Raw genomic sequence first — 26,438 nt, forward strand, 5'->3', positions numbered from 1 at the left:
AGTAAAAGCAAGCGTTACAATATGCTATTCGAGATATCTTTTTTATAGCCCCATCTAAGAAACCCTAAAACAAAGTGAATGGTTCAAAATAACCTTATCACTAATTTGGAAGTCAAAAATATAACAAATCTCCACCTTGGCTTCAAATTTTCAGAAGTGCGTTTTACCAAACGTCACAAGACCTCTCTCCCTCACCATCAAGAGTGACCACACAAGGCCACCCGCGGAACGATGGAATCGACAACGCACACCCCTAAGCCTACGTGAGCGTACTCGATGTATGAAACAAGGGATGAATGCCACCAACTCCGCCTAAGTAACTCAAACAATGAGAACGCCAACTAAGTCCAAACAATGTTTGAACTTAGTCAAAGGAATTAGTTTGGTCAATATAATCGCCAGATTATCTGCTGTAGGTACTTTCTTCATTGTAACTGTACCCTTAGCAACCTCATAGCGAACAAAGTGATAACAAATGTCGATGTGTTTTGTTCTCTCACGATACATCGCATTCTTGGTCAACTAGATTGCACTTTGGTTATCGCAAAAGATAACAGAGGCTCCCTCCTACTGTACCCCAAGTTCAGTAACTAAACGCTTCAACCAAAGAGCTTCCTTTGCTGCTTCTATTGCTGCCATATACGCTGCTTCGGTAGTAGATAAAGCAACCGTGTCCTGCAAAGTTGCTCTCCAACTAATCGCAGAGCCACCAAGCGTAAAAACACAACCTGTTAAAAATCTCCTTTTATCGAGATCACCCGCATAGTCAGAATCAACGAAGCAAATGTGTATCATGTTTCAAACGAAAAGACTGCTCAATAGGAGAGATTGAACCCCTCGGCCATCATGTTGTGGAGCTCCTTGTATGACAAATTCACAGGATAATACCGATCCCCTTCCCAACTATGGATGAATGCCATCATGGTTATATTGCAAGATTTCTTGATGGCCGAGGCTCCCGGGTAGGGTAAGCCATAATAAGACCCAAGAAGAGCGTACGAGTACGCCTTCGTTTACGAAAATTTGGGAGGCATATCGGCAGGGTGTGCTCCCTCGATAGATGGTTTGGTATCAACATACGAAGAAGAAGCAACGGGCTGTGAGCACTTCACAAAGACCACTAAGTTGTAGGGAGAAGGATGGTAAGGAGTATCACCAAAGTTGGAGCTTGCCAATGAATAACGAGGGAGGGACGAGCAATTACCTTTTTGCAGACCATCGTCAACCACCGTTATGTTGCCTTCAAAGTTATCTTTGTTAACATAGTAACGGTATTTGATAGACTTCACATAATATCGGCCGCTATTGAGATATAGAACTGTGCGGTTATTTTGACAGGTTAGCTTGTACATAGCGAGGCCACAGCCTTTTGGGTCACCTTTCAATCGAAAGAGAAAGCTTGTGTTACGGACCTCACCGCAAGATGAAGCAATGTACAAGTGATTCTTCTTCGCACCGCAACTTGTCCCTAGTAATAAGACATGCAATACGAGCAGAAATGCACGGTACATCGATATGGAGCAGAGAGAATTAGTCATCTCTCCACTGTTTGATACAAGAATTGAAGTATTAACTTGGCAATTGTGGTGGAGGGCCCGGAGGCTCAAAAAAGGGATGGGTTATATGATTAACAAAAGAAGTTTTGGGTGGTGGGTGGGTGGGTGGGTGTCATCTGTCACTGAATTATCCATTTCAACGACTAACGCAAAAGTCAAGTCAAGAAATATAAATCGGGAGGACTAAATTATGGATAGCTTTCACATTAATTGGGAAGGAAACTTCTCTGGAGTCTCTAAAGTTGACACATTTGGCAAATTGGCTCTCTTAAGGAATCAGCTTTAGTAAAGGAAAAATGAAGCATCTCTATTGGTGTCGTCTTTTGAGAAGCCCAAGTCAAGCAAGGACACTGAAGATGAGAATGTTTTCGGATCTATTTGATTCTCAAAATCATCAATTGGTGTCTCAATCGGGTACAAAAGCGGCTTTGGAGGCAATTGTACTTTATCTGCACCCCTTCCAGCATATGGACGATGAATCATTAGGGTTCAATTGAATACACCAAGGAGCAACAAGTATCATCTTCATGTTGTCTCTCCATCCTCTTCTGCTACATCCACCGTTTCAACTGTAAGAAAGTCCAATCCAAAAACTTAAGCTATTAGAATAAAGAGCATATAAGACTCGTTGTTAGGCGATATAGGACACAACAACATCAACGTCAACTTCCTTTTATTTATAGAGTTTGTCATAAAACCATAAAAAAAAGAGAGTAAATTTTGCCCTGAATTTGAATTTAGATTTCTCACTCTACCGGCAACTTGCATCAACCACATTTCAAAACTATAGGCATCAACAACCAATGTTCTTATAAAATACTTCAGTTGTCATATCTCATAGGTTCCTCTTACTGCAGTCAATAACACAACGCCATGATCAATGGGATATAGTTTTGCAAGCCAAAGTGAGAACTTCCGGAGTGAAATTTTGATATAGAAGAACGTTGTGAGGCTTGATGTCAAAGCGTGAATTTCGCTTATTGCATCCTCTATTTAGAGACTATTTCTAATCACGAGAAGAGAGAATCTCATAATTTTTTCAGCCAAATGAAAAAAAATTCATGACTTATAAAATCTTACAGAAGATCTTGTTTGGAGTGATCAGAGCAAAAACCAACAAGGCGCACCACATTTACATGTGGATCTTTCCTAGCCATTTCACATTTGAAATCTTGGCCGTTAGATTTTGGTTTATTCAAAATCTTAACAACTTCACTGGCACTTCTAAGTTATTTCTCTATATGCAGAGTCATATCCTCCCTGACCTAGCTTATGTTTGAAATTTTTTGTTGTCATTTGAATATCCGAGTAAGAGTATTTTATTCGCAAAAAGTTGTTATGACCTTATGGAAATTCTGAGAGCTAATATTGTTGCGTTGCGATGAGCTGCAGAGCGTATTCCAAATAAATTAACATATATAAAATATCTGTTTAATTGAATGTATTGTTGCATGTTTCGCAACCCATCCCGTAGAAACACGTGTAGAAAGCAAGGAATTGATTTCGTTAAAGCATGGCTTTACCGAATTGGTTAGAATTCGTATAGAACGATCCAAGGAGAATACGTTCTCCAAACACCAAGAATAGTAAGAAAGGACTAAACAAATCAATCGCCGAGAAGGAGCTAGTTGAATTGCGGTGGAGCTCCAATCACTATAGATTCTAATACCAATTGTTAGGAGTGCCTAACCAAGAGAGGTGTTAAATGAGTGAGTCAGGTCGAGTTTGAGTTAATCGAATATGGTCCGACCCACGTTGACCCATTTAACTCGTTTTGACCCATTTTCATGTAATACAAATTATATGATCCATATCCGACTCGACCTAGTCCAAACCCGACCCATACCCGACCTATATAATTTAAATAATTATATATTTAATCACATCATAAAATATTTGTTTCCTAAACCAGACCCACCGTGGCCCGCCCACCACTGCCGCTCATCCATCGCCTCCATCGCCCGTCCCCCGCCGCCGCTACCCGACCAGACGTACGCAGACGATGAACAAATCCTTCACTGACTCATCAGCGCAAAATGATCGTGGAGAATGGATTTCACAAGCACCACAAAATCAATCACGCACACCCCATCCCCTCGTCACAAACGAATTCATGTTGACTGGCGGTTGCGGCAAACTTTCATGCAGTCTTGATTCCAATCACGGACGGAAAGAGCCAGTTGATTCCAATCACAAAAGCAAAAAGCGTGCGTTGGCCACAAGTATTCCAGTTAATAAGTCTAGGCGAACACGACAACGATCAGCATCAAGTCGAAAACAACAATAAACTCCTGACACAACTGCATAAATGCAAAATCAGAGCAAAGAAGAGCACCACCAGTGTCGCCAAATCAAGCAGCAACTACGAAGATCAAAGGGAGACCGAACTTACAGTGAACATTGAACAATTATCGATGGCTTGGATATATTAATTACTTCACACCACACTACTTTTTCGAACGTGGGACTTTTCTAACATCACTTCTATGTGCATCTCAACAACGAGTAGATTTCAAGTTAGAAATTTTACAAAACCTTGTTTCTTGATTTGTAAAAGAAATAATGAATAGTACAACTCAACAATAAATTCATACAAATTCATCAATAAATTACATTTCTAAATTGAGAGGTTCAAGTCCTTTTAATTAATTTGAATCTTAGGCTCCATTTGTTTCACAAAAAATAAGATATTTCTGGAAATATTTTTCAAAAAGTCATTTTCAGGGAATGAAAATATTTTCCAATGTTCGCCTAAAGCTTGAAAGTGAATAGGAAAATTTCGCTGTTTGGTATGGAAAATCAGATTTTCTAGAGAACATTTACAATTTTTTATTTTCGATTTCCTTTTTTTTTTCTTCCTCTCGCTGGTCATCCACCACTGCGACACCTGGCGATTGGCCACAAACAATGGAGGAGCTTGCCCAAGGCCGGCGAGGTCGAGCCTTATTGACCTCAGGAAAGATCGAACGAGGTGAAGCCTCGCCCAAGGTCGGCGATTGGAGGAAGAAGGAAAAAAAATAAAAAATAAAAAAGAGCAAAGAGAAAAGAGGAGGAAAAATAATTTCATATTTTCAAAAAGAAAAAGATAATTTTCTCCATTTTTGAAGGTATATATTTTATTGATGAAAAATATTTTTTGACTAGTTTATTTTTTATGAACCAAACGTTAGGAAAATCGAAAAAAAATTTCTTGAAATTTGATGAAAAAATCGAAGATTTGGCTTTGGTAATTGTGGCAGAAAAGATCGGTTGGGCCACATCTGTCATTGACATGTCCAAGTCAACAAGTCAGACAAAGTCAAGTCAAGAATTCCAAATTACGTGGGACCAACTAAGGGTCTGCATCAGCGGAAATTATGCAGGAATTGGTGTACCCGCAGTCAAGCTTAGCATAACACGGTGGTGGATTAATTTATGGACATATTTCGCATTGATTACGAAGGAAATTTCTCCGCAGTTTCAGAACTCGATTATTGCACGTATAAATTACACGGTATTAGTCTTGTCTAACCTTGTCATTAACTCATCATTTTTTTTCTATCAACAAGCATCTTAATAACTTAATGCACTAATTTTTTTTAGTGGTAATTATGTAGAAATTGTTGTACTTGCAATCAAGCTAACATAAGACTGTGGCGGATTAATTCATCGATGGCTTTCACAACAATAGGATGGAAACTTCTCTGCCGTTTCTAGATTTGACGTATTATGGCAAATTGATTTTCTCTAGAAATCAATTTTAAGGTCGCAAAAATTAATTCATTTGAAATTGAACCAAGATCTTTTGAGCTTTTTAGCGTAATAGTCTTTGGACAATTACGGGAATAACAATACGTTGTGAGTCACAAATTCTTAAAAAGTGTACCCCACAGTTTTTTTAAATTATTTGTTATTCTTTTGTGGCTCAAAACAAGTTAATCTAGTAATTATGCTTTTCTAGAATATTGTTCTTACCGCTAGCGGCCATTAGGAATTGTTAAAATGTGTCGCACATTCAAATAAATCACCTATCGTGATCAACACTATTGGGCTGATTCCATTCACCCTAAACCGAATCAAAATTCTTTTAAGTGAGGCATCGGGGTAGAGTATTTTATTTCAGGCCAATATTCTGTTTATGATAATAATTATATTCTATCCTGTTATCCTCGATTTCTTGTGCCCGTTGTATGTGTACATGAAGATTGATTTCTTGTGTCCATTGTATGCGTATAGGAAGATTCCAAACTTGTCCTTTCGGTTTCAGTTTGGGACAGATTGGAAGAGTTAAATCATGACTATTTTCGAAATTGCTGCTTAAGGACTAAGTTTTTTTTTTTTTTTTTTTTGGCTCGAAACTTAAGGACTAAGTTGAAATGGTAGATCTTCAAGCAGTTCCTGATTCATGGTGAGATGCAGAAGGAAGAAGTAACGAAGGGGAAAGAAGGGGAGGAAAAAAATCTGAAAGGTGGGCCCAATTTGGACACATGGCAATCATTGAGTGGAGTGTTATTTTGCCTCCATGGCATATCTAACTCACCCAATATTTTCTCTCACGTCCACACAAGGAAACTTGAAGGAGGAGGCAGAGAAATGCTATAAAAAGGAGGAGAACGCAGAGAGAGAGAGAGAGAGCAGGAGAGAGTTCGGAGGGCAACAGACAAGGGGCCTTTTGATGGTTGGTTCTTGAGAGCAAAAAGAAAGAAAAAGTCCTTCAATCCGGAGACAAGGCAGAACCGAGAGAGAGTGCTTTGGGACTTCTTCGGTCGCCAAGAAAAGAAGAGCAGGCGAGCCAAAGAGAGAGTTCAGTTCGGGAGGAGAGACCAGAGAGAGCTCCTGGTTAGACAAGGCGCAGGGGTCCTCGGACAACTGAACCGCCTTGAGGCGGTCGCCGCCGTCGTAGCCTGAGGAGACGGCCTCGTGGTGGGCGACGACGGCGACGTGACCAACTTGGAAGATAGCAGCTGCGGAGGACGACCAAGAGAGCTTGATTCTGGAGCTCGTTGATGTCAGAGCGACCTCAAAGAGAGAGAGACCAGCCGGTCCCCGATCAGCGTCCGGCGACGTTCGTTCCTCCTGGTCCGCCGAGTCATCTGACTACCACCCATCCGGGATCAGCCTTTTTCGACCTTGCCGCCCCACGCATCTCGAGGCCGCGTGACGACGGGAGGATCAGTAGTCCTCGCCTCTAATCCGAGTCGAGCTAGTCCAGCAAGGTAGTTTGGGATGAGATGGCGCCATCATGGGGACGGCCTGACCTCTTCGGCGTCGGAATCGTTACTGCGGTCGGCGTTGGGGTTAGTGGCTGTAGTTGGCGTCCGTGATGGCCGTTGGTGGTCGACGTTGGCAGTCGGCATCACTGCAGGTGCTCGCGCGACGTCTTTGCGGAGGTGGTGTTGTTCGTGTTACTCCGGTGGAGGCCGTTGATGGTGGCCGGTGATCGAGAATGGTCCCAGCAGTGTCGTTTGGCCCGGACGAAGACGGAGACACCCTCAGGTCAGGCCGGCACCAGCGGGAGCATCATCCATTGAGTCTGTACGCGCGGTGCCTCGTTGACAGGGGACGTCGCGAGGTAGGAGGTGAACAGTAGAGGAGCTGGGTTTGGTCTCTTAAGCTTGGGTTAGTGGGCCTGTGTTATAAATGTAGAGTTTGGGCCGAACGAAGGCCTGGTATGGGTTTGGTCTCCTTGTTGGACCTCTCCTGCTTATTGCCTCTTGAGTTCGGACTGGGCTTGTGTTTCAAGCCCAGTCCGAGCGTGGAACCCTGCCGTGGGCTTGAAGGCCCAGGCCGTGGAGGCCTGGGTTCTGTCTCATCCGGGTCGGGTCGGGTCGGAGAACCCGACCCGGTCCTTTTTAATTTAAAAAATTATTATAAAAAAGTAATAAAAAATAAAAAAATAGAAAAAAAATTCGAAAAGTAAAAAAATTGCAAAAAAATCAGAAAATTTTCAGAAAATTTGAAAATTGTTTTTCATGATCTTTTTACCCATAATGTGAATTTTAATCCTTAAATTGGCGTTGATTGAAGACCGATGTCCAATTTAATTTGATATTGTTGTAATTCGACCTTCGAGTCGAAGTTGTTTGTTTAAATATCGCCGTCATAGATTTGTTCTGCATGTGCTTATCCTTATCTTTATTTGGCATATTTACCTGATTGAGTATTTATTATAACACCGTCTTTTGAAAAATTGCATGTTAATCGCTTTTCCTATCTATTAGGTTAAGGATAAATAGGTAATTGCACGAAATGACAGAAAAACATTATGCATGATCATTTAGTACTGGTTAGATACCTGATAAGTTTAAAATGATATGCAGAATGTGTGGTCACCTTAGGGAATATCGACTCGTTATGGACCGAAAGGGCGTTAATTATCTAGTTAGCGTAAACAAGTCCCCCGAATCTAGGAGTTCGATTGTGTGGGAATGGAGATAACACTCCCATGTCTCGATTGGTTTCTAGCTGACCCCAATAGGCTAGTGGTGACTCTTAATAGCATTTTAATTTGCTAATCAGTAAAAAGAAATTTAAAGTCATGTGAGGTAGGACTTGGGAGAGTCCAAGCCATTGACCGTTGGCAATACCTCTAAACCCATCGGAGGAGGCCGAAGGCGGGTCGCGACATATACGCTTAAGGGATTATGTGATGAATGATGATGCTGGTGTTTCGCTACTTTTATTTTAAATTTCAGTTCTACAAGAGGAAAGTTCTCGAAGTAAGTGATAAGCTCGTTATAATATTCCAATAAATATCTAGGAACAATTACCAAAAAAAGTTATAAACATATTACAATCGTGTTAATTCAATCATAATTTTCTTTTTTTTTTTTGCCAATTGAGTCCTAAACCTTTTGTCATTGTGTCAATTCAGTTCATTTGACCGACCGGCGCTACGGAGACAATTTTTATTAAGATTTCAACATTTTTAAAATTTTTCAATTGTTCTTTTCTATCTTTTCTTTGTTAGGGCCGGCAGGAGGCCACCGACCACTAGGCGAGGGTTCGTGAGCCTCATGAGGGTCGTGAGCCCTCCCTTGCAGCTTAGAAAAGAAATTTTCCATCAACCAAACCTACTTCTGATCTTTATTGGCGTTCAAGCCTAAACCACCAAAATAGGCGTAGTCACACCACCCGGAGGAAAATAACGTGTTCTCTAGTTTCACACTCATTTTAGAAGGGAAAAAGAAAAAAGAAAATACACAAAGAAATCAGAAGAAAAAAAGTTCGAAAAAAATAATATACATCGGCGTCGGTTATGCCACATAGAATATCCAATGTCTACGTTAGTAATTTCGAGCCAAAATTGACCGGATGCACTCAATTGACAAAATGTGAAAAAGTTTATGACTCAATTGACAAAATTTAAAAATTTGAGATTGAATTAGTAAAAATACAACAGGTTTAAGGTTATTTGGATAATTTTTCCCAACTACACACCATCTTACATCTAACTCAACAGAGTAATAAGAGATTCGAAAACAAAGCTCGTAGAGGCATGGGAACTTTTGTGAGTCGACTAGAGGATTCCGGCACCGTAGGCTTTTTTCATTTTTCTTTAATGATCGCAACATGGGTGCTAAAACTTATAAAGATAATGTATTTGAAATCCTAAAATTTTCCGTTTTGTCCATTTAAGTCCCGAGACTCGCCACAAGCATTCTCTTTAATCCTCCCATTAGCACTTTAGGTTATAGTGGATGTACAATTTAAGATTTACTTTTTCATTAATAGGCACGAATGATTGGAAAATGAAAGCAAAAAACTATGTGTTATTTTTTTTTTTTTGGATAAGGTAAGTATGTATATAACTTTTCAAGGCACCAAGTACAAAGAGAGGCCGAACACCAAAACCTCGCACCCAACTATACACAGAGGGTGTTGTAGTGGGTGCAAAGGTGTAGCGGCCAACAAAATACAATCAGAATTAGGATAGGACCGAATGGCCAACAATACCGACCAACAAGCAATGTATCGAACGGCTAAACAGCAGCCAAAGTAGAAAAGAAGCCTAAGAACAAAGGTCCGCCATCGAAGATGGGAGGTGACAGCCCCCGGTTTCACCGGACACGCCTATTACAAGGGAGATCAAGGACACAATCAAATGAGAGACTCTTGTCTCTTACCAACTTATCAAGGTGCTTGATGATCGCCGGGACAAAAAGAACTTTTTCTCTGAAGAGAATATTATTTCTCTCATCCCGGATGATATGGCAAAGTGCACCAAGAGAGAATCTAACAATAAAACTATGTGTTATTTCAGCCTCTTAGAGCTGACAAAATTGTGAAAGGACACAAGTACATTAAATTTGCAAGTTTCAAGACTTAAATGCACAAAATAAAAGTTTTAAAATTCAAGTGCATTATGGCGACAAGTTTTAAAACTTGTCCCGTAATTTGCCCATTTTCTTTTCATAGTTTAGATTAGGTCTAACTTAACCTTGAAGAACATATGATAGACCCTTCAATATTTTCTTAGAAAATTGATCAATTTTTGTTCAGAGTAAATCTAGCACAAGAAAATTAAAATATGTTGCGGTTGGGGTGTAAAGTAACTACTTGTAGACTGAGTATCATGCGAGGAAAGATGACTGATTCACACCAAAGTCAAAAAGAAAACTCTCAAGTATAGAGAAGGCAGTGTATGCTGAACTGGATTAGCTAGAATTCACATAAGTGGAACATAATAGCGTACGCTTCCCAAAGAATGTCCGAGCTTAAGAAGGGTTACAACACGAAGGAAGATGTAAGAAAGTGAAACTATATATGAAGTACAATAACACAACACTAACCTAAGAGCTAGACCAAGACAAAATGTAATCACTTGATAAGCTAAACTGGCTTACCTCCCTCCCAAACATAATACTATATTTTGGGGAACAAACCTTTTCCAATCAAACTGTGCATGGTCCTCTAAACATCATTGCTATCTCCAAATGGGAAACTAGCGGAAATTATGGGAGTGCTTGATGAAGTCGAGAATGTTTCTAATTCCATCTCAGCTTTGTCATCGTCAACTAGCTCATTTGGTGGGTAAAAAAGCGGTTTTGGAGGCATTTGAATATTACCAATATCTCCTTCAAGCATTTCTAAGACTTTGTTCATCGGGGGCCGATGGTCGGGGATCAATTGTATACACCAAAGTGCAACCATTATCATCTTTTTCCTCAACTTCCTTTCCTCTTCCACAGCCTCTTCCATTTCAATACTTTCTCCTTCATTGACTTTGTCATACACCCACATCGGAAAATAAATTTGGCTCGAGTGTTCCGCATTTGCATTTACATTTTTCCTTCTACCTGCCATTTCCATGAGCAACATCCCGAAGCTATAGACATCCGCTTTATAAGATACACCACCGATGTTTTTGTAGAACAACTCGGGCGCCATATATCCCAAAGTTCCTCTTGCAGCAGTAAGAGAGACTATGCTATGATCGGTGGGGTAAAGTTTCGCGAGTCCAAAATCAGAAATTTTCGGAGTGAAATTTTTGTCTAAAAGAATGTTGTGCGGTTTAATATCAAAGTGTAGTATTTGCATGTCACACCCCCGATGCAAGTATTCAATCCCATTTGCCACCCCAAGAGCGATCTCATATATTTTCTTGTAATCCAGAAACTTATCACCATCCTCGGTGAAAATGTGCTTATCTAAAGATCCATTTGACATGAAATCATACACGAGTCCTTGTTTTGAGCCTTCAAAGCAAAAACCAGTGAGCTGCACCACATTAAAATGGTGAATTCTCCCAATAGTAGCCACTTCACCGATGAAATCTTGGCCATGCGTCTTGGATTTCTTCAAAATTTTGATAGCCACTTCGTTGCCGCTTTTGAGCGTTCCTTTGTACACAGAACCATAACCCCCTTCACCTAGCTTGTGCTTAAAGTTTCTGGTGATTTTCTTAATATTCGAGTAAGAGTACCTTATGGGCAAAAAGTTGTTATGAGCTTGCAAGAATTCTTCGATGTTATGGTCCATTGCTAAGTGCCTTCTTCTGTACTTGTAGATCAGAAATATCGCGACAAACGGCATCCCGATAACGAACTTCGCTACACATAAAAGCACTGAAGAAAATTCTAAGAGGTTAGAGATAAAAAAAAAAAAATTCACAATTATTGTAGGAATAAATAATTGCGGGGTACCTAATAGTATTGTAATATCCCAAGCTGTCCAAAAGGCAATATCGTCTAGGACACCTGTGGAAGGAAGGAATCAATAATGTGAAAAAGAAATTGAAGGAAAAGGATTTTGGAATGCAAAACTCACGAGGAAACAGAGAAGTAGCAGGCTACTCAGTCCAAAAGAATATGAGAAGTGTGATGCGTGCATTTGCAAATAGATGGAAGGAATAAGCTGCAAAGGAAAGAAGGAATGATTTGATATAAGGAACTCATTTTGCATGATTAGCGGTCAACAAATCTAGAGAAACGGTGCTTTTTATTTTTAATGAAAATAATTTTGCTCATCCTATCGACACGAGTGTGTCTTGGATTATTAGTAATGTGACTAATTAAAGAACTAATTAAGAAAATAAAAAAAATGTAAAATCTATGCCAACAAAAAAACTAGTCATGTGGTTGGCCGCACAAGAATCATCTTTTTTTTTTCTTTTTACAGTGGGAGATTTAGTCCTTTTGTGGAAAAAAAAAAAAGAATAATCTGGACACATGAATACATTGACGTACACTATCATCTATATTTTGACATCATTTTCTTGGATATTAGATATTTCTTTCATTTTCCAGTTTTGAAGAGAAAGTAGCAAGTGAAAGAGTGTCCAGAATCATGCAAAATTACGGTGAAATTTGATGCCGTTCGATGCTTACCACCATAATAGTACTTGGATCTGCAAACCTGACCTCCGGAAAAGCTACTTGCTAAGCGACCAGAATGAAAGTAGTTATAGAAATGGAAGTAGCCATACAAATCAAAGTAGCAAAAGAAAGTCCACTTCGATGTAAAAAAATCATAACCATAGTGGAGAACAAATCCATCGGACATGATGTTATGGATACGCTCGTAGTTGTAGGAGCTACTATTAATCTGCTCTTCACCCCCAAAATTATATGATACCCACGTCCAATACTGAATGGTGCAAAAATCCCGGATATATGATGCTTTCGGATTGACTAAAGCATACGAGTTCCAATTTGATGACGTGTTGGAAGAGTACGGCCCCTTCACGCATGGACTGGTAGCAATATAGACTGGAGAATCAACTGGCTTTGAGCAGTTCACAATGACCAATGTACTTACGTTAAGATTAGTGCCATTGTGCCCATCATACCCCAACACCGAACGACGGGGAAGAGACGAGCAGTTATCCCTTTGCAGTCCGTCGTCAACGAATCTGATTCGGTGGTTGGAATAATCAATAGACTTTACATAGTATCGATCATCATCAGACCAATATCCAATAGTGCGATTATCTTCACAAGCCAACTCGAAATCCAAGAAGCCGCATCCTTTCGGGTCACTTTTCAGTCGAAACGGATAGCTTATATTGTGAATGTCACCACAGGATGAAGGGAAGCACTGCCGTCTACTCTCGACGCCGCAAGTCATCACTACAAATAGAGCAAGAATGAGGAGCAACACTCGACGGGTGTTCATGGAGGCGAGAGCATAAACCATGCCTCCGTCTGTCTTTGGGCGAGAAACTGGCAAAGAATTGCTGGGTATGTTTGGAGGAGGCGCAATGGAAAAAGATTGAGAAAAAAAGATTGGACGATCCTTGTTTGAATGGAGACTGAGAGTCGCCTGGTCTTATAGAGAAGCCCAAGTCAGTCGAGGGAACAAATGGATGTAAAGTCAAGAAATCAAAGAGGAGGACCACTAAACGAGGAGGTTTCGTCATTAGAGGAATGGCCGGTGGCCGGTGGCCATTCCTATTGGAGACCCCCTTTAATCACCTCCACATACTCAGTGCAAATGTTGGCCATTCCTTTCCATCTTCTTTCTTCACCACCGGGGTCACGATCAAAGGTAAAATTGTTGCATAGTTTTGAGGCAAAACATCAAAAATAAAAACTAGTGATGTCTCTCTTGATCCCCACTTCTGTTGAACTGTGATACATAACCTAAATCCATTTGTAGGGATAAGTGTATTGAAAGTCCTAAAATAAATCACAAAAGTGTAATTGAGTCCTAAAACTTATCAAAAAGTATAATTAAGTCATAAAATTTGTCAAATTGGTGTAATCGAGTCCTGCCATTAACTCCGTCCAACTAGATTAATTGAAATTGCTTCGTTGATTAATCAACTAAGCAAGCCATATTGGACCCAACAAATCTTCAGGTTCAGGATCTTGAAAAGAATGTTGCTCCATTCATAATTGCAAAACCAAAAATACCCGCCCACACAATTCGCACATTATTGCATCGGGATTTTAATCTACTTGATTGTCGAGAACATATAAGAAATCAGTGCAGACAAGGGGAATTATTTTCTGTTCATCACATTTTGGAAAAATTGTCAAAAAAGTTTTAAACCTTTCACATTTTTGTCAATTTTTTCCTAAATATTTTCAGTTTGCCGATTTAGTTCAAACCTTTTCATTTTTTGCCGATTTAGTCCTATTCATCAGAAATTGTTAACATAGATGCCGATCATCGTACGTGGCATAGCTGACTTGACGTAGATAGTTTTTTTATAATTTTTTAATACTTTCATAAAGAAATATGATTTTTTTTATTTTTTTCTATTTTTTCTTTTCTGGTTTCAAGGCCGACGGCCCTTGCTATTGCCATATCTAGCCACCCACGGCCCTCGCCCGGCCACGAGGAGGGCCGTGACGCCCTCACTAGCGGCCGCAAGGGCTTTGCAACCCTTCCGAGGGCTCGACTAGGGTTGCCGGCCCTCATCGGCTCTAGCCTAGGGGTCGGCGACCCCCGCCGAACCTAATTCGGCAAATTCGGCGGGGCCGTAGGCCTTGAAGCCAAAAAAGGAAAAAAAATTCGAATTTCTTTTTATAAAAGTTCTATAAAAAAACATTGTCTAGATTAGCGTCGGCTGTGTCATGTAGGACGGTCGGCATCCACGTCAATAATTTTTGGTGAATAGGACTGAATCGGCAAACATAAAAGGTTTAGGACTGAATTGGAAAAAAGTGTGAAAGGTTTAGAAATTTTTTGATAATTTTCCCTCCACATTTATATCTATCGAAAAGAACAAAATCGGAGGCTCTCTCTCACAAGCAAATGAAATCGTTGCTCCATCTTACTTTTGAACTTCAAGAAGTTGCTTGCACTAGCAAAGAGCATGCAATTCCGTGACGCACGTGATGACGTGAATAATTTTCGACGTCCTTTGATTCGGCAGCACCACAACAAATGGAGGAGTGGGACATCACCTAAACATGAATTGTAATCGTTCTTTTCCAAAGCCCGCGCGTGACCGAAAAAGCAAAATGAAAATTGGAGTCTCTGGATTTCCAATTGGACCACGTGGCCACGCGTGATGACGATATTGAGAAATGATGAGGACAGAAGTCATCACGTACGCGTGAAGAGGATATTGCAAGGGAATCGTTGAAATACAAACCACTCGATGCACAAAACGAAAAATTTTATGACTCAAGTCCAATCGTGTACATAGAGAAGTCCAAGTCAATCAACGGGACAAATGGATGCAAAGTCAAGAAATTAAAGATACGGGGGATATCTGAAGGGATGCATACTGTTAGAATTATTGAAGCAAAAAAGCAACCCCAAATTAATGGCCATTTTTTTTTCTTTTTTCCCTTCTCCCTCTGCCAGTCACCGAACCTCGGCAACGGCCATCAACACGAGTCGGCAAACTCGAGGCTCACTCGTGGCCACCGATGGCCAGTCGTTGAGTATGAAGAAGGAAAAAGAAAAGGAAGTAAAATAAATAAATAATGTAATAAAAATATCTAAAAAAATCGAACTTCCTTTTTTTTTTTGCGTGAGATAAACTGATGAAATTGAAATTATTTTTCAAATGAAATCCAAAAATCAGAAAAATATATCCGATCACATATGAACAAACAAAACAAAATTAATTATTTTACTGAAAAATTGTTTCCCAAAAAGTATTTTTCTTTAACATAAAGTTTTCACCCAAGAAACGCAACCTAAATTAAGAAGACTTGTTGTCGCGTGGCCTCTTTATGTTATTGAAAATTGTGCAAAACAAAGAATTTCAAAGTTAAAAAAAGGACGAATCAGCCGATTTGCTTTTTGGAAGCCCACGAGGATCATGCTTTCTCCCTTTTAGATTTAATTAGTTACAGGACTTTTTGTCGTGCCTTAGGTAGCCCTTGCTTTTGGACTAAGACAAGGATGTAACATTGATACAATTATAAATAGTGTGTCCTCCATGGCACTCGTTAAGAATGCTGATAATAGCGATAATAACTTTTGTACTTAATACATGCTGCAAATTGAATAGAAAAAAGGACTTATATACGTTTGCATTAGCACACAACCGACATATGGCCTTAATCAAATGGGATTTTTTTCTCATTCTTGAAAGATAATTAATAAATCCTAACTGATCCATTCTGAGAAATTTTTATTATTATCCATAGACTAAGTATTGGAGACTTTGGAGTCAATGAAGTTATCCATTTAATGAGTTGCATATAAAGCGCATCTTGGAAATTTACACCCATGAAAAATGCAAAAGTTTCTTCTACTCTCTTGCCGTTATTGTTGGCTCCACATCCTGTCAAGTCAACAAAGAACATCACCTCCTTCTTATACGCAATCTTTTCTTCTTCGTCTTTTTCCTCCTCCGTTCTTCTTCTCCATTTTCTTTCTTCGCCCCACGAGTCACGACCATGGAAATTTACACCCATGGAAAATGTAAAGTTTCTTCCACTCTCTTGCCGTGATTGTTGGTTCCACATCCCGTTAAGTCAGCAAAGAACATCACTTCCTTCTGATACGCAATCTTTTCTTCTTCGTCTTTTTCCCCCTCCTTTCTTCTCCATCTTCTTTCTTCGCCCCACGAGTCACGACCACGGAAAAATTGATGCATAGTCTCGAGGAAAAAGATCAAGAACAAACACTAGCTTCCCTCGAAACTTCTTCTCCATTTCTCGACATAGTACATCAATTTCGACGCAGTATCATGAAAACACGTTAGCATGCATCGCAAATTTTTTTTCTTATTTGTACAAGAGTGACATTTACTAAAGAAATGTAGTAGAATGAGGCCTCGTGCTAAGATTATTAATGTCCAATACGAAAAATTTGAATAACTCAATGATTACTGCGATCTTGCAAACCATATGATAGCCCCATCAATTTTTTTCCGAAAAGAGTGATCGATTCCGGTCATAATAAATCTATTGCAAGAAAATAAAAATATGTTGAGATTGGGGAATAAGAAGTTGAATTTCGGCGAGCCAAATGCTGAGTGACTTCTGAAGGCAATAACCACAAATGAAAACTACTTGCAGACCGAATGTCTTGCGAGGAAAGAGGAGTGGTTCATACCGGAGTCAAAGAGGAAACTCGCAAGTATATGGACCTCCACATACGTCCCATCTAGCGTCCAAGCTTAGGAAGGGTTACAGTATGGACCACCCATGGACATGGTTTTCTTAATGAGCTAGATGGTATATCAAATCTTAGTGAACTTACGAGTAATCCATGCTAATTTCTAAACCAAAAAAGGTTTTTTTTTTTTAATCAGATAGCGGAGATGAAAAAGTTTATCGAGTTAAACTAATAAAACATGGCCTAATATAAGAAGAAACAGAGAAACTTCATAGAATTGCTCCTCAATAATTTCACATTAACTTTTAAGCAGAACATGAGTTCTTTCAAATATAGGCTTTATAGAATTGTTTCGTTTAGGACCTTCTTCCTTTTCAGGTTGATAAAAGTTGTTTTTTTGCATAGACAGATGTGTCTACTCTGTAAAATGTGTATATGACTATTTTCTTCAAAAATGAATTCATAAGTCGATGATTTCAAGAAATAACATGTCGTTAAGAGTACATTAAGTAGCAAGATCACATGTTATCATTAGCATTTTAATTGACATTACCCTAAATGGCGTAACGAGGGAGGGCAAATTCTCTATGTCCATCACTTGCCCCCACGGTTTTTGTCCTTGCTCTCTTGTCAATTTGTTTATCCTCTCGAAGGAGGATGCAAGAGAGTGATGTAAGCCACGATTAAAACGTTAGAACAATATCCAAGTTCACCATTATTAGAATTGCGAAATACCGTAACGGATTGAAAGATTTTACGCACCTGATTTGATATCCATCATTCTTGATGCGGAAAAATGGTGATCCAATGTTCAAGAGCTTCTTCTTTATTACCATCAGTATCACCGGCTTCAAAGAGATTGCACCTCACGTATTTTGTTACGTGACGGCTTCTTATATGGTTATTTATGCATTAGGGTTAGAGTAGGGACTTGAGCTTTATTTAAAGAGTTTTTAGTCAGACCCTCTCATCACGAACCATGCTCAACTCAATCCGCACTATTCGGGCCCATAGTCGTCTAGTTAAGAATCTTTGTATCTTGTTTTTATTAGACTAATCCTGTAAAATGGTAGTTACAATATTAATTAATGTAACCCTCACGAAAAAACTGTATATGAAGTACAATAACACAACAATAACCTAAGAGGTAGAAGATGACGAAATGTAGTCGTTGTGGCAAGCTAAACTAGCTCAACTCCCTCCCAAACATAATATCAATCGGTATACAAATGTAAGACAATGCAATTATTTTTGCAATCTGGCTCGCATCGAGTTTATCAGCCTTTTGAGCCGCCTTTTCCGTTGAAATAGATAGCTTATGTTGGGGACCAAGACAAAAGTGAGGCACAAGTAATTATTCCTTGTATCGTGGCTAGTCTCTAGTAATAATACATTCTACATTGGAGTAAAACACGGTACATAAAATGTGCACCGGGAAAAACTAATCAAATCTATACTATTTGATCTGGTGTAATGAAAGTTTTAATTAGTGATGCGATGAAGACTTAATAAGGGGATGCCTGATAGGAACGAAAGGAGTTGGAGTCGTGGGTCATCTAAACGTCCAAGTCAACCAATAAACCAAAGTCAAGCGAATAGAGTTTGAAATACGTGTGGACCAGCTAAGTTATATTTTATTGGTGGGAATTACGTAGAAATTGCTGCACTTGCGGACAAGCTAAAACATAAGACGGTGGCGGATTCATTTATGGACGGCTTTCCCGACAATAGGCAGGAAACTTCTCCCAACCGCGTCTAGAGTTGACGTATTATTGCGAGTTGATTTCTCTGTCGGAATCAATTTTAGTGTCGCAAAAGACACCAGGGAGTTGTGGCTCATGGTCTTTTTCTTTGCCACACCTTAAAACCCTTACTATTCCGCTTTTGCCATCCAAAGAGTTTCTGCTACTGATGAATTGATAATCTAATACAATATTTTAAAAGGAAAAATTATCATGTCATAAATCTATTATAATTGTGCTAGTTAAATTCTAAAATTATTTTTTTATTAATTAAGTCCTAAACTTTTTACATTTGTGCAAATTACCAGCCGACCTTAAGACGAGCTTTCGGTAAATTACGAATGACTCGTCGATTTTTTTTTTTTTCTGCAAAAGATGACATGCAAAAGATAATCGTAGAAGGAATCGGCCATTTCTTTCTCATTCAATTTTCACTCGGTCTAAAAAATATTCGAACTAATTTGACAAGAGCTGAAAAATTCGGTTCTGTTTTATGCGGATGTTAAGTGAATGAATATGAAGAATTCGGTTGGTAAGTTATGTTCGATTTTGGTCTTTTTCCACGCCCTCCCACCGTCGCGCGCCTCTCTCTCTCTCTTATCTGCATGTTTGTCTGTCTGTATATGTATACGTGGGTTGACCAAATAAGACCAAATAAAACCTTTTTTGTGCGGAGAGTGTACGGTAGATACTGCTTTGTCGGGCTGCTGTGTCGCCGCCGCCCACTAGTTTCAACCGCCCGTTCCCAATTTTTTTTTCTGCTTTGTCTTTTTTCCCTCCCTGCATTTTTCACGGAATTGTCATGCCTTCTTTTCCACGTCCTGGACGAACTTGCGAGCGGGGAAGGCCTTCTGACTCTAGCCGACGCTCGACTCGAAGCTCTTAAGGCAGCGATGGAGGGGTAGGGTTTTGGGCAGGAGGGAGGATGTCTCTGGCTCATGGCTGTCACAACAGGAGTTTTGGTGGTGGTTGAGGTCTGAGGAGGGAGCGAGAGATAAGGAAAGAGAGTTTTCCAATTTATTGTTATTGATTAGATTTATTAATGTATTTAACAAGACTAATTAAATTAGTCATGACCCTCGTGGTTTTTCTATTGAATGAACTAAGTAATTCCGCCAGATGGAATTCTTTTGCATAATTAAAAAATTTAAGTCAATTATGTTTGGGTTGTTGAATAAGGTTAATCTCATCAAATGCGAATATGCAAAACTTAATTGGATTATTCAACATATGCCCTTACTTTATAACTTTAATTCGCAGTGCATCTAGAATGCATTCTTTAAGTGATTAAATAAAAATAAAGTGCGTTTATACATTTCTGAGGGCACCGTGAATCCATAATTTTGCTCCACTTGCAAAGTAAATAGTACGTGGATTCACATCTTTTTTTTGCTTGTTGAAACAAGGTAATAACATTTTAAAAGGGACAACACACGCGCACGCGCGCACACACACACACACATAAATATATGTGTGTGTGTTCCAATCATCTATTTCGAAGATTTAGTTTATAGAAAACGGAACCGAGATTACTGCGAGAATTTACTAGTTGAACGAAGACGACAAGTTATTCCAACCATCACGGGGAAAAACATAAGATGTGAAAGGAAGCTTAAGAAATCGAATGTTAGTAAATTGCCACATATACATTTAGTTACAATGTTAAAACCAATTTGATATAAAAAGATAAATGAAAGCGTGTCAAGCAATCTGCTTTTTTCTAGCATCGAAGAAAATTCGATATAAAAAATAAAATGATAAGTGATTATTATCTTTGTTTATATAATTATGTACGTAACGTAGGTCATGCAAGCAATCTTTGCGTTTTCATTTTTTTCAAAGAGGACAGGGAATTTTTCATTTTTTTTTCTTTTTTTATGGTCAAAAAACAATAAGATAATGTTTCAAAAATCCGGCGACTCGCTATACTTAAAAAAAAAAAAAAGCAAGAAACGACCTGCCCGAACATTCATACGGGATGATGGTGGTTTATGCACTCTTTCGTTTATGGATAGGAGAGGGGGGTTGCCGAGGAAAGATGATGAAATAGGCTGGAAAAATTCAATGAAGCCACAGAAAAAGAAAACAAAGAATAAGAATTTGCAGCATCAGAGTGATTAGCAATGTAATTACGCGGTTGAAACGGCCCATCTCGTCGTAGCCTCGTTCTTCACAGAACATTACCGGGTGGTATAGCGACGTCGCAATTGTTAAGGCATTATTTGGTCAGTCGGCCTCTTTCTGTACCAAATCACGTTGTGCATGGACCGACTTAAGCGATCAGAGCGAGCGGGCTTCAAATCGAGGCAAGACGAACCATCTCGACCATTAATTATGAAACTGGTACTTTTCATGTACGGATCCGGCGGCCTCAAGCTCCAGCCAGCTTTTTCTTCCTTTTTATCCTTGCATGTTGCAGAATCCAATGACGTCACTGATGTAGAGCCCACATTAGTTTGGGGACAATCTCACGTGATCGTGCCCAGCTCTCTCTCTCTCTCTCTCTCTCTCTCTCTCTCTCTTTCGGTTTATGACTTGGGTTCATTCGGTAATTTATTAATTTTCTCTGTTTAAGGGTGAAAAAGCGTTAATACTTATCTGATTTATGTCAAAAATATAACATTAGGGATGCCGTTTCGTATTTAAGTCGTAATTTGTTCTGTAGCTCGTGTTGTAATATCGTGTAAACGAGTCTCCTTCGGCGATCCTACCTTCCAAGCTAAGTAACTAATCAAACCGTGAATGTCAGCTTAGTTAACACTCAAAGTCCTTAAACGATGGTTGTATCTAAGCCAGAGATTGCAGAAGGATGAACAGAGTCGCATAAAGTAACACTATACTATCTACATTATTGCTCTATTATGTGACGCCCCATGACGGATGCGATCTCGAATCAAGCTCTCTCGGCCGGGGTTCCCTCAATGCACTAGTGGGTGGTATATGACTCGAATCGAATTGTCTTGGCTAAGAATTAAGCTAGTTTCCTCTTCCCTCCACGAGATTGACACACTGCCGAATTCACGCAATTGCAATTGATACTACAAGGCAAGCTAGTTTTGAGGTTCCAATGAATAGATCGAACAAAAGGAAGCCGAAGCATCGAAAAACAAAAGCAACACTTAGAGCCTCGATGCAATGCCGTTGTCAGATTTGATCATGAGTTGGGCGGTTTGTTTGGGCAAGGGCATCGATGAAGAAGTTTAGCTCATCTTGAATATTCGTATATAAAGATTGCTATGTTAAGCTTTGGTACGGGCACAATCGATGATCACCTATAATTGTCACGAAAAATTTGTAGCAGAAGGAAGGTGCATGTGTCATGTGGACGTTGTGGAGTCTTTTACGGTAGCTCGAGAAACAGATTTCTGACGGGAATGATTCCTTACAAATGCACCTAGAATAAATTTTCCACAAGTTAAAATCTATCTAATTCATCTAGTGATTGCCAATAAACAAAGTCAATGGTAGTGACACTTTTACAAACTGATTGCGAAATCGTTTGAGATGAATTTCACGTCAATCATGTAGGGAAAAAAATGAAAAAAAAAATAGTCAATGAAAATAATTGCTCACATCACTTGAATAATTACTCATTAAAGAAAAATTCCATTGACCATAATAATAATTTATTTTTTCAAACGGAAAAAAAGATTGTTTTTCAGAAAACGTTTTTTAAGTATTTTTTTTTTTTTGTGAAATAAATGAAGCTGAGGTGATTATTACCATTGGAGCGGCATGGGCTATGACCAGCCGCTCGATTCAACTTCACAAAAATTCAGCGGTCATGATGAGACCCTAGTACTCTCCAACAGCTCGGCCCTAATCACGTCAGTTGGACAAAAAAAAAAAAAACTTTCAAAAAGTCGAGTAAAAATCTGACCAAAAGGGCAAAAAGTTTCTGAGTGAAAAGGATTCACATGATGGACCTCCCAAGCCCCTCTCCATAATTCATCGTTTTGCTGGGGGCTTGTAAGTCTCGAGAATAATTTATCATTTGGCCCTCTTGAGTAAAAAGATATTATTTGGTAACTTTTAGTTCATATTATAAACACTATATGCACCATTACAATTTGTCACCCCTATTTGCTAACCAATTTATGTACATAATGTAAAAGGATATCGTCGACATTCATGATCATTTTTTCGAACGAAGCTCACCGGACTCTCTCTCTCTCTCTCTCTCTCTCTCTCTCTCTCTCTCTTGTAACTTAGTGTTGTTATTTGCTTCGAATAAATCATTTCTCCTTTTAATTTAATCGAAGTGAGTTGAGTTGAAACGTCTCAAATCCTCTCACTTTCAAATTAATCGTATTCTTATTAAATTAGATCTAATTCTGCCTTTATTTTAGCAAATTTGAGTAGAGTTTGAATCCCCAGTTCTTACATCGTGTCAAGAACTGGGGCTCCACGCATGCCTGTTTAGGCAAACATTTTACTCTAGTATTCTCTAAGCGATCGATATAGTTGATCCCATAATTGGTTGTTATTTATATTTTAAAAATTTGAAGATTTTAATTTCTCTTGTTTTTTCTTCTCTCCTTCTTCTTCCTTCCTCCACCTTCCGAATTAGCCATGATGCGGGTCAGTGAGCTCAATGTTCGGCCGGTCCCGGGCTCACCCAATCCAGGCTAGCTCGAGCTCGTTGAGCTCCAACCTTGCTAGCATTGGTTTTTGACGGGTCTTGAACGAAGTTCATTGGTTTTTTTCGTAACATAGACTCTGATTAGATTTAGATCCGCATATGTTGGTACAAATTAAGAATGTCGAACTATTGAATTGAACATTTTCCATCCACAAGGCTAATTCCATTTAGTTGCCTTCTTAAAAATTGAGGGTCACTTCCAATGTTAAGGGTCCAAACGAGCACACCATTTGCGTTATGCACGCGGTCAATGGCTGAGGTTGGAGCTTGCCGGCCTTGGGCGAGCCCGAGATTGTGGAGACTGGCCGAGCTTGATGGAGCCCTGACTTGAGCATTGTAAGGCTCATTCGGGCCATGGCCACAACTATTATAGTTGGCATAGTTGGTAAGGCTTGTAAGCAAGCTGCGAGAACTAGACTTTGCTTGGTTAGTAGTGCCTGCCCTTTCTATCTCACTGGCCTGCCAGCCCACGATCGGCCCGTGGATTGACCAAAGCCAGAAAAAAAAAAAAAGGGAGAAAAAAGATAAAAGGAAAAAGATAAATAATTAAGAAATAAGTTTTTAAAAAAATAAAGAAATGAAAAGAAAAATAGAAAGAAAAATATTATTAAAATGAGTCCATGGATGATTTTCCATAACAAAAAATATTTTTTGGGTCTTTTTCTTTAACCAAGCATCGAAAAAATATTATCATTTTTTTTCTGAAAAATAACTTTTCGAAAAACCAAACACCTTCCATTGGCCAAACAAAAAGAGCAGAGCTGAAGGAACTTTTTGTATAAATACAGCACGGTCACTAATCATTTGAAAATTAATACATAAATTAAGATGAGTCAATAACGATTAAGGGTCACAGAGATATTGAGCCAGGTTCTAGCCTCGTCCCCTGTCCTATCATGCCAGAACAATTTCGCAAGAGCAACGAAAACATGTGCGTCATTATTACATTTCTTAAAAGCATCTGCAGTCTTGGTTTTTCGTTGGAGACAAGGAGCCATCTCAATCGATGCGGCCCAAAGAATGCCAATGGTGGGACACAGTTGCAATGCCTTTGCCATCGATATGCCAGCTTCCTTCTTATTTCCATGTCTAGATTCAGCATGAACGGCAGCAAGCCAGAGATCGTCCTTTGCAGGATTCTTCTTCCTGGCTAATGTAAGAGCTGCACCAGCTTTGCTTAGCCTATTTGTCTTCTCCTATAGTTTAGCTAGAGAAATCCACAGAGGAATACGACTAAAACAGTGCTTCAATCCCGATTCATATACTTCCTTAGCCCGTTCTAAGTGACCAAGTCGCTCTTCAAGCTGGCCTAGCATCAGCCACAGCTTAAAGAATGAGGGGAAGCGCTTCAACCCTTCGTCTAGCAACCTCCTCTCCTCTTCAGTGTCGCCCATTTCAATTTCGACAATGGCAGACTTCATCCACGCTCTCTCTGTCCCTCCCCTTTCTCGTGCCTTAGCAAGTAGCATTCTTGCTCGCTCAGGCTCATGGTTCTCGAATTCAAGCTTGAAGGCTGCCAACCAGATCTCCTCAGAATTAGGAATAGCAGCATAAGCTTCTCGAAGAATTGCTCTGGCAGCTGGCACATCTCCAGCAAGCCACTTCTCCTTAGCACCCATAAGTCACAAAACTTCAGCCTGCGGCCTGTAAGTGACGGCTTTGCAGAGTAAAGCATCCAGAGATTCTTTTGTTCCATGACTCTTTTTTCAAGCTGTGCTGCTTTGAGCCAAAAGCTCTTCTTCGTCAAGAATACTGTGAGAGCATGAGCATATAAAGCTCTGGCAGTCTTGATGGAACCTCTTTTCTTGCACTCCTCAGCATCAGCGACCCATGTCCTCTTCCTATCCTCTTCTTCCACCCCAGTCACAATTGCATTATGAATAATTGCCTCGCATGTCGTGACAGACCCAGCCCTCCCTCTGCAAAGCTCTGATACCTCTCTCAATGATCTTCCCAACCATGGAAGTATTGCCATTAGGTTCTTCCAACTTTGCTGCCGTGATCCATTTCGCAGCCTCTTTGGGCAACCTTTCTCTTGCCCTATTAAGCACCTTCTTCGCATGATCACATGTCTCCAACCTAGCCAGCACCAGCGACAGCTCAACGTGCAATGGCCAAGACTCCACTGCCCTGTGGAGCAATATCCTTGCATCTTCCTCATTCGAGAGTTCCACAGGGTCCTTCCACAGCCTAACTGAGTCAGGGATATTTCTAACCCTTTCCTCAACACCCTCCTCTTATTCAGTTCATCATGCTTCAATTTTGCAGCCTGCATCCACAACTTAACAGAAGTAGGAATTGATTTAACTCCTTTAGCAATCACTGCCTTCGCCTCGTCAGGGCTCGCTAGCCGGCACGTCTCAATCTACACATCCTCACTTTTGGACATTCCTCGCACCTTTTCTGTACCAATTGCCTAGAAGCCTGAATCTTCCCAGCCCCCTCCTCTAGCCTCCCAGCCGCAATCCAACCTGGTGGGTGTTTCGGGTTTGTCTGTGTAATACCCTTGAGCAATAACCTTGCCTTGCTTATATCAGATATCTCAGCATCACTAGTAATCTTCGTGTACTTTAAATCAGTCAAGCACCCTTTCAGATCCACAACAGTCAAAGCCGACACTGAATCAGATAACCTATCTAGCTTTAAAGACAGAACAGTACCTCTTCCTTCACCCAGTGCGGTCAAATCGGTTACCGGCGTCTGAGACCAAGGTGACTCAGTCCCTCCTGCCGCTATACTCTCAGGGTCCAAAGCCTTCATGCTCCTGCTCTTGTCTAGCCTTCGCCAAGGGAGTGTCGGGCACAGGAACAAAGCTGTCAAACCGCTTCTTATTGTTCCTCAACGAATAATCCCCAATCCCAGAGCAGACATGGTATGCAACTTCCTCTTCAAATCCGCAAACTGCGAGGCCCGTAACTCGTCAATCTCCTGCTTCAATCTCGCCTCCCTCCTATCCGACGCCGAGCTGAGAGAGGAAGAGGGACTCATCGGCCTCCGAAGAGGATAGCGGTTGGAGGAAGAGATTAGGCGTTGGAGAGATGCAGGGAT

The 26,438-nt window shown here is 40.0% G+C and overlaps 3 protein-coding genes and 1 long non-coding RNA gene across 4 annotated transcripts in view; 1 reads left to right on the plus strand and 3 right to left on the minus strand.

Annotated features, from left to right (window-relative positions):
- LOC115728335 (rust resistance kinase Lr10-like) overlaps positions 1 to 13,174 on the minus strand; it is a 42,686-nt gene extending 29,512 nt beyond the window's left edge. Inside the window, exons 1-2 of the mRNA XM_048282801.1 lie at positions 12,365 to 13,174; positions 11,681 to 11,734 (exon numbers count right to left, since the gene is read on the minus strand). Coding sequence (XP_048138758.1) covers positions 11,681 to 11,734; positions 12,365 to 13,172 — 862 coding nt within the window. The 5' untranslated portion in view covers positions 13,173 to 13,174. The remainder of the gene's footprint in view (positions 1 to 11,680; positions 11,735 to 12,364) is intronic.
- Positions 1 to 26,438, minus strand: part of LOC125315838 — a 121,756-nt gene that overhangs the window by 64,621 nt on the left and 30,697 nt on the right. The window lies entirely within an intron of this gene.
- Positions 1 to 26,438, plus strand: part of LOC125316033 — a 92,693-nt gene that overhangs the window by 63,375 nt on the left and 2,880 nt on the right. The gene's annotated exons all lie outside the window — the stretch shown is intronic.
- On the minus strand, positions 25,308 to 26,376 carry LOC115754260 (protein STABILIZED1-like). The gene has a single exon (XM_048282808.1). It carries the CDS (start codon positions 26,148 to 26,150, stop codon positions 25,737 to 25,739), a length of 414 nt encoding a protein of 137 aa, XP_048138765.1. The 5' UTR covers positions 26,151 to 26,376; the 3' UTR covers positions 25,308 to 25,736.

Source organism: Rhodamnia argentea, chromosome 7 (genome assembly GCF_020921035.1).
Source record: "Rhodamnia argentea isolate NSW1041297 chromosome 7, ASM2092103v1, whole genome shotgun sequence".
Taxonomy (NCBI): domain Eukaryota; kingdom Viridiplantae; phylum Streptophyta; class Magnoliopsida; order Myrtales; family Myrtaceae; genus Rhodamnia; species Rhodamnia argentea.